Source organism: Macaca thibetana, chromosome 9 (assembly GCF_024542745.1).
Source record: "Macaca thibetana thibetana isolate TM-01 chromosome 9, ASM2454274v1, whole genome shotgun sequence".
Classification (NCBI taxonomy): domain Eukaryota; kingdom Metazoa; phylum Chordata; class Mammalia; order Primates; family Cercopithecidae; genus Macaca; species Macaca thibetana.
Genome location: NC_065586.1, coordinates 127,333,307 through 127,352,763, shown reverse-complemented (window position 1 = coordinate 127,352,763; position 19,457 = coordinate 127,333,307). Strand labels below are relative to the sequence as shown.

Genomic DNA, 19,457 nt, shown 5'->3' with positions numbered 1-19,457 from the left:
AGGTGCCAGACAAGCCCTCGAGGGAAAGGGGAGCTCCCGAGCTCCCGGCTGGGCACCTCATCCAGGCCACCCATTTGGTCCGCTAAACAACACTCCCCCCACCCCACAGATGCAGAAACCTGGGCGAGGAGCCTCTGTGACCTCTAGGCCCCGTGGAAGCTGATGTGCTGAGCCTGCTGAGGTGAGGCAGGTGCCTCCACATCCGGGAAGGGTGGGCAGCACTGAGGGCCTGAGCTTCCCTGCTGGGAGGTTGCCAAGGGTTCTACCCGCATCCATGCTGGACGGCACAGTTCACAGACCAGGCTGTGGCGTGGGAGGATCAGGAAGGAAGGGTTGCCAAGGGTCATCCCTCCCACCGGCCAGGTGGGGCTCCACACAGACAGACACTTCCTGAGCACTGGGGTCCCCAGGCACAGGGCTGGCAGGGAAGAAAGAACGGTGGGGGCCCTTGGGGACTCCACCACACTGCAAGAGCCGGATAGTCAAACACCTAACATGGCAAGGAGATGAAAGGGGCCCGTGGAGCTTGGGCCGTGATCCAGCCCAGTTTGTAGGATTATTCATTTGGCACGTTCAAAACTTGCAACTATAACCAGGCATTGGATGCCTTTCAGAAAACAACCAGAACAACAAACACCAGAAATTGCAAATGCCGGCCGCCTCATCCAACAGCGGTTCAAACGCACGTGTCCTGAATCTGCACGGCGCCTGACTCAGATACGCAAACACCTAGCGCTGGTCTTCCAAAAGGAGCATAGTTAATTCCTGATGAATTTCCTGACTCTTGCAAGCTGTGTGGAGCTGTGTGTGGAGGTGCGAGACGCAGTGCTCTCAGAGGACATGGAGGGAAGGACCCGTGCTGTCGACGGAATCTCTGCACCAGCTCATTCTGCCGCTGCCCACCGTGTTGTCAGAGCCCCCAGTGCCTGCTGTGGACCCAGGCTCATCTCCCCGGGAAGCTCACTGGGCCTGTCTTCTGTGCCTGACATCACTGTCCTGATCAAAGAGTCATTTCTGCAGAAGTAGTTACCGTTATTTCTGGTATAGTTGGTGGCTACGGCGCCTGAAGGATTTCCACTGGAGCTGAAATCAGTTGCTAAACAGGCATAATAAACTAATGGTTGTTTGTTTTCTTGAATGTGTTGCTCAGCACAGACAGCATGGCAGCTGGTGTTTGTCGGATTCAGTCTTCGGTCACAGGGACCCTCACCAGCCATCCTGGGCTTTACCTAAAACCCTCTGCCCTGTGGGAGGCCTCCAGGCCTTCCCTCCACTTGGCATTCTCAGAGGCAGATCTGTCCTGGCCTTCCTCCTGATCTCTGGTGAAGATGCAGAAGGTAAATGCTTAGCATTTTATCTGTTCTGCACCCCACCGGTGGGCATAATTCCCAACTTAGTCTTTGACAAGCTTCCGAGCCTGAGGCCCCGGAGCCCACGATGCCAGCACGCTCCTTTTGGGTGATCATCCCCTGGGCAGAGGGGTCTGATGCCTGGGCCGGGCAGGGAGGGTCTGGCTGGGTCGACAGTCCTCTCCAGCCATGTGCCTTCTGCGGGCACCTCCTCTGCAGAGTGCAGGCAGAGACCAAAGTCCTCTGGACTGAGGCTGGCTCCATCCTAGGGTGTGCCCAGAGAGGAAGAGAACACCTGGAGAGCCGCCCAGCTGCGTGTGGGTGCCCTGAGCCGGCGCGGTGGGGCTTGGCCCACTCGGCCGGATGTTCTGGAGCCGCCTGCCACTGCACTGGGTTCCCACCCCACTGTCCCTCTTCTTCCTTCCTCTTTGCTGAGTCCCAGGAAAAGCCAAATCCAGCTGCTGGTTGGGTGCCAGGTTCTGGAGGCAGGTTCTGGAAGCATCTCAGCAGCCGGTCTGCCTCCGAGCAGAGAAGGCGGTGGCAGGGCTGCCCTCCCAGTATTGCTGAGGCCAGTGGGGTCTTCAGGAAGTCACGATGTGGAGCCCGGCCAAATGCCTCAGTGCACACAGCCCCAGGGTGGGACCTGGTGAGGCCCAGGAGCGTCTCTGGGAAGCCCTAGTCCTCTCAGATGCATCAGATGGACGAGGCACGACTTCAGCCAGTGTGGGGAGGGGGCCTGGCCCCAGCCTGGCAGGGTGGGGTTCAGGCCAGAGACACTGGAGCAGGAATATCGGCACCTTCATCATCACGAGCCTTTGTGCAGGTTCTGTAAACCTCACCAAGCCTGACCTCTCCCACGAAACATAGGGGCAATGGACATTTGCCTGCATGTGGATATTAAAGGACACGTTTGAAAAACAACATGCAAGCAAAGCTCTTTTGTAAGTTCAATAATCAGAGAAGAAGGTAGGAGTGGCAATAACAATGCGAATGCTAACAACGGCAGCAGCCATGCGGGGCTGGGTGTCGAGCACATGCCGGTTTTCTGGACACGTTGGCTCCGCACCCTCTCCTCAGCCTGCCCTCAAGGGAAGCACATGGTTAATTACTATTTTGTTTAAAATATTGATTTTTATAAGCCATCCTTGTGGGATAGCATTTCTGGCTTATCTCTGAGCTGGCTTAGCAGTTTTCTTTGGCTGGACCTGTCTTATCTCACTGTTTATTTACTCAACTATGGGATTCTCTGTGGTCCTTTGAGGAAAGTGAGTTATGGTATTTATCCATCCACGCAGTGCATTGAGTGCCTGCTGCTCTTCAAACTCAGCTCAGGAGGCATCTCCGAGGGGGGCAGCTGGCATCCCCAGGCTCCAGTTGGCTTTGCGCCCTTCCTGGCTGGTGTCCTCAGGCTGCTCCCACCCGAAGGCACTCTTCTGCTGGCCTGGGTGCCTGCGTTATATCATCTTTCCAGTCCCAGAGCCAGGTACCGTCTGGCTTCGTAAATGTCTGACTATGGGGTGCAGAGAAGGACCCAGGAAGGAAAACACAAAGCAACCCACACCTCTTCTTCCCAACACTGGGCTCTGTGTGTGTTACTGTTGCACGGTTATCAGTAAACGGGCTTGGGTATCCTCCTGAAGTGCACTCTTCTTGCCTTTATGATGTGCACGTGGGGTTGCCGTGCTCTGTGGGCTCTCTGTGGGTTGCGGGTTTGGTGCGAGGCTTCGCCTGCCCACTAGGTACAGGCACACGTCTCTTCATTGTGCCTCCCTTTCTTGTGCCTTGCTGAGAGTGTGTTTTTACAAGTTGTAGGTTTGTGGCAACGCTGGGTGGAACAAGTCTATGGGCGCCATTTTCCCAACAGCATGCGCTCACTTCATGTCTCTGTTACGTTTTGGGAACTCTCACAGTGTTTCAATGTTTTTAATTATTGTTGTCTGTTGTGATGATCTATGATATTTGATGCTATCTATGATATTTGATGTGATATTTGATGCTACTATTGTGATTGTTTTGGGGTGCCACGAACTGCACCCATATAAGATGGGGAGGTTAATCCATCAATGTCTTGTGTGTTCTGACTGCTCCACCAACCAGCCTTTCCCCATCCTTCTCCCTCTCCTTGGGCCTTCCTCTTCCCTGAGACACAGCAATATTGAAATTAGATCAGTTGAGGCTGGGTGCAGTAGCTCATGCCTATAATCCCAGCACTTTGGGAGGTTGAGACGGGCAGATCACTTGAGGTCAGGAGTTTGAGAGCAGCCTGGCCACACATGGCAAAACCCTGTCTCTACTGAAAATATAAAAATGAGCCAGGCATGGTGGCAGGTACCTGGTATCCCAGCTACTCAGGAGGCTGAGGCAGGAGAATCGCTTGAACCTGGGAGGCAGAGGTTGCAGTGAACCAAGATTGCGCCACTGCACTCCAGCTTGGGTGACAGAGTGAGAGTCCCTATGAAAAACCAAACAAGCAAACCAACACACAAATAGAAATTGTATCAATTAATCCCTTACAATGGCGACTACGTGTTCAAATGAAGAGAAGAGTGGCATGTTTCACTTTAAATAAAAAGCTAGCAATAATTTAGCTGAGAGAAGATGTGTTGAAGCTAATACAGGCTGAAAGCTAGGTGTCATGCACCAACTGGTTAGCCAAGCTGTGGATGCTAAGGAAATGTTTTTGAAGGAAATCAAAAGTGCTACTCCAGTGAACAACAAAAACAAAAAGATAAGAAAGCAAAACAGCCTCATTGCTGATGTGGGGAAAGTTTTAATGGTATGGATGGAAGATCAAACCAGGCACAAATTCTGTGAAGCCAAAGCCTAATCCGGAGCAAGGTCCTGACTGTCTTCAACTCTGTGAAGGCGGAGAGAGCGGAGGAAGCAGCCGAAGAAAAGTTTGAAGCTAGCAGAGGTGATGCATGAGGTCTAAGGACAGAAGCCATCTCCGTAACATGAAAGTGCAAGGTGAAGCAGCAAGTGCTGATGGAGAAGCTGCAGCCGTTATCCCGAAGACCTAGCTAAGAGCATCAGTGAAGGGGGCTACACTAAATAAGAGATTTGCAATGCACATGGAACAGCCATCTATTGGAAGAAGATGCCATCTAGGACTTTTATAGCTATAGAGGAGGAGTCAGTGATGGGCTTCAAAACTTCAAAGGACAGATGGCTATCTGGTTAGGGGCTAATGCAGCTTGTGACTTTAAGTTGAAGGCAAGACTAATTTACAATTCAAAAAATCCTAAGGCCCTCAAGAATGATGCTAAATCTACTCTGCCTGTGCATTATAAATGGAAGGACAAAGCCTAGGTGACAGCACTTCTGTGTGCAGCATGGTTCGCCGAATATTTAAAGCCCGTTATTGAGAACTACTGCTCAGAAAAATAAAATAAAATAAAACAAAAAGGATTCCTATCAAAACATTATGGATGGCAGCAGCAGCCCATCTAGAGTGGCTGCTGCCAAGATGCCAGCTGCAGCAGGGAGGCACAGCTGGGTCTTCCACTCTACAGAGCAGGCAGGAGCCCAGCCTTCCCTGGGCACCACGGCAGCTGCCCAGCCTGGCTGTGGAGCAGGGCATTCCTGTGGTCTTAGGAGCCTGGGAATCCCTCCCTGCCCCACACAGGCTTAGAAGTGACTGCTCCCACTGCTGAGCCTGGCACTCCTGGCAGCTGGGCCCAGGGCCTACAATTTGCTCCCAGAGGAGCCAACCTGACAGGGCTGTGAGTTGGGCAGAGGGGAGCCCTGGACCACCCCTGACCACTGGGGCCACAGGGGAACTTGTGGCAATATCACCCCTGCCCCTGGACTCTGGCACAGGCCTGGAGCCCCCATCCCAGTCTGCAAGGAGGTGGCTAGGGCAGCAGGACTGGTGGTGGGAGCAGCAGTGGGGTCCCCTGTGCCCCACGTCCCCAGGGCAGTCAACTCTGCCACCTCCACCCTTGCATGGTTGGGCAGGACCTGCTCCAAGGCTTGGAGCCTCTGCCACAGCTTCGACCTCACTCTGCCATGTCCTGGGAGCCCATGAGCACCTGGCCAAAGTTGCAGCCAGGACTCATGGGACCAGCCCCAGGAACATCGGGTTCACTTGTGCAGGGGCCACCACTGCAGCAGAGGGAGACGCAGAGAAGGGCACAGCCAGGTCTGCTCACCTTGCAGAGCTAAGACAGGTAAGAGCCATGACCGCCCTCAAGTTGGCAGGGTGGGAGCTCCTGAGGCTCAGTTGCAGCCACCCAGGTTACAGCTGTGGGCCTGGGCCTCCCAGTGCTCTCAGGACTCAGGCTTGGGGGTATCTGCCCCTTCTGCCTGGCCTCTCCCTGCTCCCAGCGCTTACTCTGATCCTGGAGTAGAGTTGGAGCGAAGCCCGGGTGCTGCTGCAGTCCAGCCAGGTGTGTGCACACTCAGGGTAGTGCTGATGCACAGTGCCCTGCTGCTTTGGCCTCTCTGGACTTTGGGCACCAATAAGCACGGGTGGGAGGCTGAGATGGGGCTGGTGGCAGCTCAGCACTGGCCTGTGGGTATCCCTGGGTGCAAGCGACCTGGACATCATGGGTGGTGGCAGGAGGCAGACAGGCTCCTGGGTGTGAAGGGGTGGGTTCCAGGTGAGGCTGCACCTTCAGGCCAGGGAGGACCTGAAGGCTGGGGGCCGGGCTGCAGTAGGGACTTGTGCCTTTTCCGGGCCCACTCATGGCTGCCCATGGACCAGTTGGCAGGCACTTCCTCTCCTCTGAGGCCCATAAAAGCCCCAGGCTCAGCCAGAGCAGAGCAGTGGACGGAGAAGTGCCAGGACTCCCAGCTGCAGAGAGGAGCTTTCCTCTGCAGACAGCAGCAGACGTAGGACGACCAGCCGCAGAGCGAGCTACCCTCTCCAGGGCCTCCTCTCTGCTGAGAGCTGCAGATGTCCAGTTGACCAGCTGCAGACAGAAGCTACCCTCTCTGCTGAGAGCTGAACTCTCATCAGGATGACCTGCCTGCAGAGAGGAGCCACCCACTCCAGGGCCTCCTGTCTGCTGAGAGCCTCTGAGCTGTTCTAACACTTAATAAAGTTCCTGTTTGTCTTGCTCACCCTCCACTTGTCTGTGTACCTCATTCTTTCTGGACTCAGGATAAGAAGTCAGGCCAAGGTGCCACTGACCACAGAGATTTCCAGCCAGAAAAGCAACACCCCAAAGATCTAGTAACATTTTTACTCATTCACAATGCACCTGGTCACATAGAGCTCTGATGGGGATGAGATGAATTGTTTTCATGCCTGCTAACACAACTTCCATTCTGCGGCCTATGAATGGAGGAGTCATTTCAACTTTCAAGTCTTACTACTTAAGACATATATTTTGTATTTTTTAAATATAAGGCTATAACTACTGTTAATAGTGATTTCTCTGATGGGTCTGGGAAAAATAAATGGAAAACCTTCTGGAGAGGATTCACCAATTCTAAATACCGTTAAGAACATTCATAGTTCATAGGAAGAGGTCAAAATATCAACGTTAACAGGAGTTTGGAAGAAGCTGATTTCAACCGTCATGAATGATTTCAAGGGTTTCGAGACTTCTTTAGAGGAAGTAAATGCTGATGTGGTGGAAACAGCAAGATAACTAGAATTGGAAGTGGAGCTTGAAGATGTGACTGAATTGCTAAAATCTCAAATACAGCTTTAACACCTAAGGAGTTACTTCTTAGGGGTGAACATAGAAAGTGGTTTCTTGAGATGGAATCTCCTCCTGGTGAAGATGTTGTAAACATTGTTGAAATAACAACAAAGGATTTACAATATTACACAGGCTGAGTTGATAAAGCGGCAGCAGGGTCTGAGAGGATTGACTCCAATTTTGAAAGAAGTTCTACTGAGGCTAAAATGCTGCCAAACAGCATTGGATGCTACAAAGACATCTTCCCTGAAAAGAGGAGTCCATCGATGTGGCGCACGTCATTGTTCTTCTTCTTCTGTGAAATCGCCACAGCTACCCCAGCCTTCAGCAACCCAGCACCCCCATCAGTCAGCAGCCATCAACATCGAGGCAAGACCCTCCACTGGCAAAGAATTACAATTTGCTGAAGGCTCAGATGATCTCTAACATTTTTTAGCAAAAGACTATTTTTAAATTAAGGGATGTACATTTTTTTAGACATAATACTATTGCACACTTAACAGACTACAGTATAGTGTAAACGTAACTTTTGTATGCATTGGAAAACCAAAAAGTTCGCCTGACTCACTGTATCGCAATATTTGCTTTACTGTGGTGGTCTGGAACTGCACCCTCGCTATCTCTGAGGTTTGTTGGGACTCAGTTCTGATCGTGGTCATGGTCGAACAACACACTTCACAAGGGCTGGAGCTGGGCAGAAGCCTTACTCAATACCAGGACCTCTTCTTTCAATCTCATCCACCGATTATGTAAATCGTTCTGTTGATATGGTTATTAACTTTCTATCTTCAGTGATATCATTCAGCTGACTTTGTGAATGAATCAGAGTGTTAAATTTTCATATGCAACCATATGATTTCAGAACAGGTTAAAAACTCTATTTTCAAGTTTTTCTTTAAAGAGGCAGATAAGAAAGTTTACTTATTTATTTTTCTACCTAGTTGACCCATGATTTTTTGCAACAAAATCACATGGTGATAAAAATCTCTTCTCACTTTCATGTACAAACGACTCTCACCTTAGTATCTGTTTCTTTTAAAACACCATTAGTGACTTTTTACTAATTGGTAAAGGCCATCTTCATTTCAAACGACAGATTGAGTTCATTAAACAAAATTGACTAGGTGGCTTCTCACCAGGATTGTGAAGTTTGGTCCTGTCTTCTTAACTAAGACAGCGATGCTCTCAAGCATTGTGTACCACGCTAGACCTTTCTCTGAAAGGTTCACAGTCACCACCACCCCATCGCACTGTGAAATGCTACATTTTACACGGATGTTTCCAAGTCTTGTGCTCACAGCACAGCCCACATGGACGGCACCTGATGTGTGGTCAGCAACACTTCCCGGAGGAGGGAAGGAAGAGCCTCACCCACTCAGTTCTTTGGGGCTCCCTGATCTGCCCTGGCAGCCCGTGTGGACACAGGGCCTTTGGGGGAAGCTCTGGGCGGGGCCCACATTCTCTCAAGGGCTCAGGTGAGCCGACAGGCAGAGCTGGGCTGCAGTGTCAGAGAAGCCATTAAAGCTACACCCTGAGACCAGAGACGGGAAGCCTGGGTCATGTACTTGGCTGGGACAGGCAAGAGTCTGAAGTTGGAGGACGTGTCGACTCCCCGTTCTCTTTCCCCCACTGACCAGCAGACAGGTCTAGAGCCAGAGCGATCTACACAGACGTGGGGTCCTCACGCTGTCAGGGAACACTGAACAAAAGGCTCCTGCAGTTTTAGGGACCCTGAAGTCATGGAGTTGGGAAGGGCTTGGAGCAGGAATTCCCTGGGAACTGAGTCAGAGCACGGAGGTGGCTTTAAGCTCTTGCCCTCACCCGCCAACAAGGAGGTCTTAGCAGATGCACCTGGAGGACCTCTGCCTGAGGCCTCAGATAATGAGACATGAGAATGAAGGTGCTCCCGGGATAGGGGTGCAGATGTGCTGGGAGCGTGACTGACCCCAGGGCCCGAGCCTTTCCCTGCTGCTCCCTCAAGCCTGCCATGACTGGCTAAGCATGAGCCTGGTGTGGGGACACAGCTTCCCCCTGGGACCTGCTCAGTGCAGCCTTCAGGTAAGAACCAAATTATCACACTCAGGTTTTGAACTGAGAGCCGGACTCCTCGGGTGCCAATCTGTGTACTAATTACCAAGCTGTATGGCTTCTCTGTATCTGTTTGCACCCGTATCACACCCTATAGAGGTCTGACCTTTCCTTCCTGTGGGTGGGTGGTCTTGGACAGCCCCTCCCCGACCCGGGAGCCCACAGCTCGGGCCTGATCACCAGCACTGCTGCACCCATGCTCCGGCAGGGCTGCTAAATGGAGGGTGTGTTGCCTCTGGCCCTCCTCTGCCAGGTAGGAGCAGTTTCAGGAATGACAGTCAGAGCACCCCTGGCAGGAAGGTCAGCCTGCGTTGAGACCAGGGAGAAGCTTCCGGGTGGGCAGGACTTGGGCACTGGGAAGGGGTGCAGGGGGGATGTTACAGTGACCTGAGGGGCTTTGCATGTTTACAGCCCTCCCTCCCTCTCACCCACCCATTGTGCTTCTGGGGCTCCCAGTGGTTCCCAGGATTTGGAAAACTCCCTCAGGTCATTCTGATACCATCTTTTCCTTCCTCAACTGGAAATAACTTCCCAGCAAGGGCTTTAACTTTTGTGCTCACTCAGAGGCCCACTAAGCAGGTTAAATTTAACCAAAGTGGTTAAATTTCAGTGGAAACAGCTGTGGGGAGGCAACATGCAAACAGAGATCCTAAGGGGAGAAGCCACTGCGATTAAATTCATGTAGGGCTCTTTAGTGCATCAAAACTTCTGGAAAATTCCCTCCTTACACTGACACATGCACACCCCACATGCTTACACTCTTTGGACCCTGCAATCTACTGCATAGCAATAAATACAGAAATGAACCTGTTTATAGGTGGTTGTTGACATCGTGGTTATCTATCAGAGCAGCACCTATTACGATGGGGCTGGGTAACAGAATACAGCAAACGTATGTGGCATGTCCCTTCCTTGGAATACAAGGCTGTGGTTCAGCGTGGGTCTTTTGAAGGGCATTTTATGACAAAGGAAGTGTTCCTTTTATAGCTTCTCATGAAAAAGCCACAGATCTGGTGTGATTGTGATATGTTTCCAACACAGCTAGGCCAGACAATTGCAATATAACGAAAGATGGACAGTGTTCAGTGGGGAGTTCAGGAAGGACCTTTTTATCCACATAATCACTTTATCTTACAAATTTTCTAAAGTGTTTTATTACTGAGATGACATATTTTGAATAGTGCCTATTTTTTTCTGACTTCAAATCTGTCTATGGCAACAAGTAGATTCCATGACATACTTGGAAAAGCTGCCATGCAGAAGACCGACATCACTAAACGCTGATGAAGATGTGGAGCAACAGGAACTCCATTCACTGCTGGGGGAATGCAAAACGGCATGGCCACCGTGGAAGACAGTCTGGCAGTTTCTTAAAAAGTGAGACACACTCCTACCATAAAATCCAACAATTGTGCTTCTAAACTGCGGCACATCTTGATAATGGAGTATCATTCAACAGTAAAAAGAAATGAGCTATCAAGTCATGAGAAGACATGGAGAAACCTTAAATGGATACTGCCAAGAGGAAGATGCCAGTCTGAAAGGGCTACATAGTATTTGGTTCCAACTGAATGGCCTTCTGGAAAAGGCAAAGCTGGAGAGGCCGTAGAAAGATCAGCAGCTGCCAGGGACTGGGGTGAAGGAGGGATGGACAGGTGGAGGACAGGGGAGTTTAAGGGCTATGATAATGCATTGTATGATACCACAATGCATGGTGGTACAATGGCTGTGAAAATGCTCCCTATGATCCCACAGTGCCCCTGTCCAAATCCACAGGATGCATAGCACAAAGGGTGAACTCCAGTGAACACTGTGTCAGTTCATGAACTGTAACAAAGGCACCACACTGATGCCAAATGTTCACAATGAGGGGAGTGGGAGCATCTATTAGGGAACTCTCTCTACTTCCTATCTAATTTTTCTGTAAACCTAAAGCTGCCCTATAACAAATTATATTTAATTTAAAATATCTTTATATGCTCATCATGGGAGATTCCAAAAGAAAGGAGAGAAAATCAGCCGTAATTCTGCCATCTAGATATGTTCATTATCACGACTTTCTTCTATTTTTAACCACATCTGACATCATAGTGTTAAGTACCTCCTATATGCCTCCAAATTTCTAGCTCTAGCCTGGATGTCTTCCTTGAAATAGGGACTCTATAGGGTATGGCACTGAGCCCATCTGGAAGCGAATGCTGTCCCCGGCCCGTCTGTTCCCAGTAAAGCAGGCAGGATGAAGACATTCAGACGAGACTCAGAGCTGGACTCTCCGCCACTCTGCAGGCTCCACAGGCTCCGCTCCCTCCTGTGGTTCGCCTCACTTGTTGTAAAACCCAAGTCATCCCCTGCCTGTATCTGCTGGCAAAGCCTGGCTTCCCCCCCCACCCCCCGGCTTCCTCATCTCCCTGTATTCGGTGCCTCGCACGCTGCACCCCAGCCCTGCTCATCTCCTTGCTGCTCCTGGAAGGCACCACACAGGCACCGGCCACAGCGTCTTCGCGCACCTGCTTCTTCTATAGGAGTCAGCAGGGTGCCTCGCCTTGCCTCATGCAGACTTTTACCTACTTTTACCTTCCCAGTGAGGACTTTCCTGGCCACCCCAGTCACAACTGAGGCCCATACACCAAGGCTAGATGCCCCCTCCCTGCTTTCCCACCATGCCCACCAGCCTGGAAAGTACAGAAAATCAACGAGAAGAATGAGCACCCTGCCTCCCCCCTCCCTGGGAGGACCCCCCCGAAGGTCAGCCTTCCCAGTGTTTGGTTCACTGCTCTGTCCCAAAGAGCTAGAGCTGGAAAATGCCTGGCACTTGTCAGCTAAATAAAGACTGGTTGACTGAATGACGATACATTGTAGGAATCTATATGGTTTTTAGCTTGTTTTATTTATCTACTGTATCATGAGACATCCGCTATGGCACTAATGATCTTTCTTGATGTGTTCATACTGACCGTTGACCGTCCCATGCATGGTGCACCATCCTTCATGCAGCTGTCCAGCTTTTGCTGATATTTCTAGCTCCACATTCTACACCTGTGTCCCAAGGCACTGGGCATGTGGGTGAGTCGCAGGAGAGGACGTGCCAGATCAAGAGTTGTGAATTATATCAAGGTTTTAAAAACATGTTTCCAAATTGCTGTCCAGAGCTGGCCAGACTAAGCTTCCACCATTTATGTAAAATGGCACCTACAAAATACTTCTTAGATACCACATTTATTTGGGGGAACTGAGGAGTCTTTTAAAAGAAAAAATGTTTTACTGAAAAGGCAGAGGAAGAAGCAAACTTTCAGATGCTTCCGTTGATGTTAGAAGAGATGCCCGATTCCACGCTTGCAGTCTGACTCCTCTCAGGGAGCAACCCACGCTGAGCTGGGTGTGGGTTTCTCCCCTGCAGCAGCTGGTGTGGTGACCGGCCACTCCCTGCAGGGCCCAGCTGAGCCTGGCGCCCTCTGGAAACCTATCTCACAGCTGCCCCTTCTTCCAAACCCCCACTGTCTTATGTGGCACTCCCGGGCCTTCCCCGGCATCTGCTCCAAGTCACTGCATGCTGTTCATGGTCACTTCTGATTAGGTACTTAGCACACGGGCACCAGGGACAAGCGGTTTCTCTGTAAGACACATGGATCCTGGCTCGTCCCCTGGCGACTGTAAGCCTTGTGGCTCACTGAGCATCACATGGCCCTGTATATGTGCTGGGTGTGTGTCAGCGTTTCACAGATGGAGAACTCATCACAACTGGTTGTTCTGCGGACAGTGGTACATACTGTGGGCTTCCATTAAAGAGGGGTAGTGCCCCCTCACCTGTTTTCTAGGGGCTGATATCTTGCGGTTGCAAGATGGGCATCTGTCACCCATGGCCCTGGGCGTCCCCTTGTTGACCCTCTGCATCCCTCTTCCGCAGGTGGCTGCCATAACAGCCTTAAGCCGACCAGCAGCCCCGCCATCACCATCGCCACCGCTGCTGCCGCTGCCATGGTCTCCATGGACCCTGAGAGCCTCCGGGGCCCGTCCCCCTCCAGTGTGCAGCCGCGCCACTTCCTGACCTTGGCACCCATCAAAATACCCCTCCGGACGTCCCCCTTCTCAGGTAGGCTCAGCGCAGTCCCGGTGCCTGGTGCTGCCTTAGTGAGGGCGCTGAGGCTTCCTGGTCAGATGCCACTGGCCTGGGCCCAGGTGCTGTGGGACATGAAGCCCAGCTGCGGTTAAGGGGGAAACATTCGGCTGGGATCGTTTGGGCTTTGCTTGACTTCAGACCCTGCAAATGGACCTGACTCCACTGAGCCACCTTGTCAGGTCCACCCTGGCACTTCCTGCTGTAAAGCCAAGGTGAAAGTTTCCATTTGGGGAAATGAGGCTTCTGTTTACTAACTGGAATTTATGGGGAGTCATGCGTGGTCTGGAAGTGCAAGGACCCCAGGAAGTCGTGATTTTCTTGCGCAGGACGTGGAGGCTGGTGTGCTGGAGCGGAGCCTGGTGTGTGAGCCCAGAGCCAAGCTGCACGCCGCTCCCCCCAGGCCGCCCACTTGGCTTGCCTTCTGGCCCTGTGCTGGACACGGGGGCTGGGGTCCCACCCATTGTGACAGCCTGGAGTACGACAGGCTTGGGCTGCCACAAAGGCATTTGAGCTCATCAGTGCAGTGGATATGCTCCCTTTCTGAGATGTCCTCAGGGCAGAGGCCGGGAGGGTGGCCATTCTGGTGTCCTGAGAGGTGTGAGATGCATTGATGAGGCACTTGGAGTAGATGGGAGGCCCTGGGTCCCATCTGCAGCTCTGTTGCCCCTATGTGTTCACAGGCATGCGTGTCCATCCATTAATTGTAACCTACATGCTTCGGGACCCAGACACCCTTGTGAAATGCCTGTTTCTCCAAACTTAGCAACATCTCCATTAATTTGGAATGACAGTGCCAACTCCCAGGAATTGAGGATTTACTCTATTATTTTGGTTTCAGTTCTTCATGTGAGATGGTAAAACTTGTAGAGAAATTCCATGGAAGATTGTATTAATATCATTAATTGCTAGATTATGAGTAGCAGGAAATGACTCACTAGACTCTGATAGACGCACACATAAATATATACATACTAGTTCATGGTAGAAGGACAAACAGCCTAGTTCCACGACTTTCCGATTTTTGGAGTGTTTGCAGTTTGTTGACTTTGTTGCTAATAAATATAATACGGTCTTTTTCAACAATGGACCTTCGGCGTTCGCTATTTCTATGTTGGCTTGATGAATTAGTTGATAAGTAGGATATTGTATTCTGAAGATCAAAATCGTATTTCTCTTTCAGCATGTCAGTGAACATGCATTTAGGGTGTGATGGAGAAAATAAATAAAACACATGGATAATCTCGGAGTGGAACATAAATTGCAGCTGTGTCAAGAATTTGGTTAAAGCTACCAGTCCATTGACATATATTAGGGATGACTTACTGTTTTCAGAGGAAAATTAATCTTAGAACCAAAAGCTGTGTACCTCAGGGGCAGCCTCACTTTCCGTATCTGTTACATGATTTATAAGGTGACAGAACAATTAGGCATCCTCTCTTGTTTGCCTTTTATAAGGTTCCATGATCAAATTTGCTATAATGTGCATTCAGTTAGAATGAGGCCAGCACCAACGTGGTCTGTCCTGTAGATAACTGGAAAAATGGGCTGACAGGAAGATGAAAGGGGCGTTACTCAGAAGGTAGCTCCTAAAATTGCCTTCCCATTGCTGGCATTGATCCATCTGACCTGGAGACCCTGCCCCACAGGACAGGGTGCAGGCTGAAATACCATCAGGAAGCTGGGTCTGAACCGGCGATGAGCGGGTCTGAGCTGTGAGCAGCACAGCCCATCCCAGGCTTCACGGGTGGGTGCGGTGCTGCCAGGGGCGCCCCTGGTGAGGGCTCCATCGGGAGGTGGGACTGCCTGGTGGTGCTGTCGTGGCAGCCTCCTCTGGACTTGGGAGCGAGGCTGTCATGCCCATGAGGAAAACCATCCGAACATGTGCCTGGGGTACTTTTTGAAAACCAAGACTTGATGAGATGCGGGGATAGAGAGCTGGCCTATCTGTACCCTTAGGGCTGTTTCCTAAACCACCGCAAGAGCCCCACAGAACGACGGGAGCAAGGCGTCGTCTCTGCTGATGGGCAGTCTCAGCGAATGCTCAGGCAGCCCCCTAGGAAATTTCCGACACCCCTTAAAATAGATGAACTGGGCAGGGGCGGGACAAGGATGAGCTATCCCATGGAGGGGTGGGTGGAGGGAGTGGCCTCTGCCTGGGGGAGAGGAAATAGAAGGACATCAGTGCGAAGCAGGTGCTGATGGACTCAGAAGAACACAGCTCAGTCCCAAGTTTGCTCTATATTCAGACTGATTTTATAAAAGGTTGTGTCCTTTAATTTATCTACAGAAGAATTATCCTGTTTTTATTTGGAAGATAATTCCCACTTTATATAAGTGAGCTTGACTGTTGTACTTACATCCTTGGCTTTGGTATAAAAGTCAGTAACCTCAGAGCTCCACGTGGTCCCCAACTGGAGACAGTTCTGCACCCCAGAGGATATTTGGCAGTGGGACTATCCGTGTGTTTTGGTTGTCATGACTTGAGGGTTGCTACTGGGATCTGGTGGGTAGCAGCCAGGGAAGGTGCCACAATCCTACAACCCCCAGCCAGCCCCCGTGGTAGAGAATCATCTGGCCCAAAGTATAGGTAGTGGCTCTGTGGAGAAACCGGGGTTTGTATTATTCGAACTCTGCTTAAGGCACCGTGAAAAGCTGTCTGGGTACCCGGATACGCTCATCTGGGAGAGTTAATATGGCACTACCCTGACCCTGAAGGAGCAGGCTGTGTGTTGGAAAGAGCCCACAGTCATAAAGCTTGCACGGAATTCGGTGCCTTGCGCGAGATTTAGCTTAACCAAGATGCCACATCATACTTAAAGAGCCCGTGACCAGGTCCGGATTCAGCCGTGAACCGGACTTCTCTTTCAGAGTGGCATCAGCACGGGCGGGAAGGCTGGTCCCTGCTGCCCTCCCAGGGGACGGGGTGTCCCTTGGCCTCCGCTTCACAGGGGTCTGTTTACCAGGCTGGCCCCTCCCAGGCAGTGGGTCATCAGCAGAGGTCACATCTTTCCATCCCCACCCTGCCTGCACCCAACGCAGCAATTCCCCTGACTCCAGGGACAGCACTCCCTTCTGCACGTTGATAGGCCCAGCAGAGCCTGCTCCTTTTCCAGTCACTCACAGAGCTTGCTTTCTTCTTTCTTTCTTTCTCTCTCTTTCTTTCTCTCTCCCCCTTCTTCCCTCCCTCCCTCCTTTCTTTCTCTTTCTTTCTCTCTTTCTTTCTTTCTTTCTCTCTCTCTCCCCTCCCCCCTTCCCTCCCTCTCTCTCTCTTTCTTTCTTTCTTTCTTTCTTTCTTTCTTTCTTTCTTTCTTTCTTTCTTTCTTTCTTTCTTTCTTTCTTTCTTTCTTTCTTTCTTGTGTTCCTTTCCCTTTCTTTCCTTCCTTCCTTCCTTCTTCCTTTCCTTTCCTTTTCTCTCTCTCTTTCTTTCTTTCTTTCTTTCTTTCTTTCTTTCTTTCTTTCTTTCTTTCTTTCTCTCTCTCTCTTTCTTTCTTTCTTTCTTTCTTTCTTTTTTTCTCTCTCTCTCCCCCCCTTCCCCCTTCTCTCTCTTTCTTTTCTTTACTCTTCCTTTCTTTCTTTCTTTTTCTTGAGACGGAGTCTTGATCTGTCACCCAGGCTGCAGTGCAGTGGCATGGTCTCAGCTCATTGTAACCTTCGCCTCCTGGGTTCAAGTGATTCTCCTGCCTCAGTCTCCCCCGTAGCTGGGATTACAGGTGCACACCCCTATGCCCAGGTAATTTTTGTATTTTTAGTAGAGACGGGGTTTCACCATGTTGGCCAGGCTGGTCTTGAACTCCTGACCTTGTAATCTGCCCACCTTGGCCTCCCCAAGTGCTGGGATTAGAGGCGTGAGTCATTGTGCTCAGCCAAAGTGATTTTTCTTTTAAGAAAGACAGCATTTATTTTTAAAATCTGGCCCACCATGACTGAAGCGTTCGGGCGAGAAGAGTGAAATATGAGTAAGTACTTTCAGTCTCTGGTAGAGCAGGTAACTACCAAATAGATATTAAAAAGGGCCATCTGCCTGGGAAGCCATTTGCCACCTGTTCTTTGCTTCCAGAGCTATTTAATGGTTTAAATTTAACATTTTGTCTTGCCACAGAACAGCTGGGAAGTGACTATTTTTTTGTTCTATCAGTAACTTACCAGCCAAGCTACATAACAAGTCAGAAAGTCTCCAAGCCAGAATTCCACCACGCAGCCTTTCATGTGGCTGTCGGCTTTCCTCATTAGCAAAATCTGCAGATGCTGAAACAGGTTCTATAACAACAGTAATTCAGATATTTGGGAATAAGGTCTTTTTTTAAATCACCCAGGAATTGTTTCCTCCTCCACTATAATCAAAAATGTCATAATACATATTAACATTTTAAAGATTTTCAGAGACAAAAATGCTGTAACAATATAATTGCTTATACCTCAAGATTCCTGAAACTCATCGGGCTTGTGCGGGAAAGACGTGTTCATTTCTAGTGGAGGATTGAGTTACCTCTAGTGGAAAACTTACTGGATTTAAACAAACAAACCAACAAAACCCCTTTGCATAGTTTGTTATGCATGATAAGTGAATTCTTACTGAGAATGCAACCACAGGCATCTGAGCTGGCATTATTACGTTTAAGCATATAAGGTGCAGACTTTCCTAAATGGAGACCCCGTTGTTGGGCTCCAAAGGGGAGAGCTGCTTTCACAGGGAAATCACTCCCATGAGCAAGGTCTGGCTCACTCATCTAGGAAACGATGCTCCTGGGACCTCGCGTTCTTTCTGAGCTGCTCCATTCCCTGTGCCTTCCCTGAGAATCACCCTGCACTTTATGTTAGCCATCTCCACTGTTAGCTCCAATTCACCCTCTCTTTAAAGAAAAAATATGGAAATATATCATGCGGGCCACAGCATGCATAAGGTTATGTCCAGTATAGAGAATACTAATACAATAGACACCCAGTGCCTCCCTCTGAGTCTAAGAAACCTGATGTTTCCAGTGTCCCAGCCCCTGCCCCCAGCCTCACCTCCTGCTCACCCCAGAGGTCACTGCTCCCCTGAAGATGTGCCAATCATTCCTTTGCTATTTTTTAAAAAAAATATGTTTACCACATGCATTATCTCTAGACAATATATTGCATACTTCAGTTTTTGTTAATTTCACATAAATGTTAGCATCGTTTGTGCATTCTTCTGCGATGGCCTTTTCACTCAGATACGTGCTTTCTTTACAGTCATCCCTGCTGGTATGTGCAGCGGTGGTACCATCCTGTTCACTTTTGTGCAGCATTTGTTTGTATGAAGTCATATAACACCTTGTCCCATCGGCCGGTGGTTCCTCCACTGTTCAGGCCTCAGCTCCAGCACACGGCCCTACTTCTCCCATCCTGAAGTGGCCCATGGAACGAACTCCTTCTCCTCACTGTTGTATTTGCTTTTCAGCATTTATCATCACCTGCAATTCTCTTCAGTGTCAATTCCTGGCCTATTTTCTCTCCCACACTGGCATGTCAGACCCTGAGGGGCGGGGTGCTCCCATATCTATTCACCACTGAGGCCCTGGTGCCGGGAACGATTCTTGGCACAAATTTACCTCTCATTGAGTCTTTGTTAATGAACGGCATCCAGTCACACCTGTGCTCTGTGGATACGACCCTCTTCAACGACGCTCTGGGGTGTTGGTTGACAGTTCTCTGTGTTCTCTACGAGACAGTGCAGAGATGGCTGCCCTGCTCCACACCCACTCAGCCCGGTCCTAACAGACAAACATAGTCAGGAAGCGTTCAGCACGGCGGACGCCGCATCACCCAGCCCGAATATGCTGCTCAGCTCAGCATTAACCGGAATCTCTAATGGGAAGCTCAGGCAGAGAGTGAGGTGATCGTGCCCCAGGCACCACAATCTTTAGGGATTTGAATTTCCCAGAACCCAATATTTTCAAGCTGAAAGGCCTATGGATTCCAGACAACTGATTCCATTACTTAAAGCTGGGGGGCAGGGTCAAAGGCCACTGAAGACCAGTTTACCTAAATCCCAATACAAGTGAGGGGCAGAGTGAGGGTGGAACTCAGCAATCCTTTGCCAAGGATTTCCCCAGGATGTCTGTCTTCTGCACCATTGGCAGTCCCACCCACCAGCTGTAATTCCTGTCCGTCTATAGAGCCACTGCGCTAAAATCAATAACCCAGTGGCTGTGATGGTGGCCGGGCTCCCGGGGCTAAAGGGACACTGGATAACTTCGGCTGTGCCTGCCTGGCAGGCACAGGCCAAGG

The 19,457-nt window shown here is 50.3% G+C and overlaps 1 protein-coding gene across 1 annotated transcript in view; it reads left to right on the top strand.

Moving 5' to 3' along the window:
• TCERG1L (transcription elongation regulator 1 like) overlaps positions 1 to 19,457 on the top strand; it is a 233,186-nt gene that overhangs the window by 40,526 nt on the left and 173,203 nt on the right. The window contains exon 4 of the mRNA XM_050805500.1: positions 12,993 to 13,178. Coding sequence (XP_050661457.1) covers positions 12,993 to 13,178 — 186 coding nt within the window. The remainder of the gene's footprint in view (positions 1 to 12,992; positions 13,179 to 19,457) is intronic.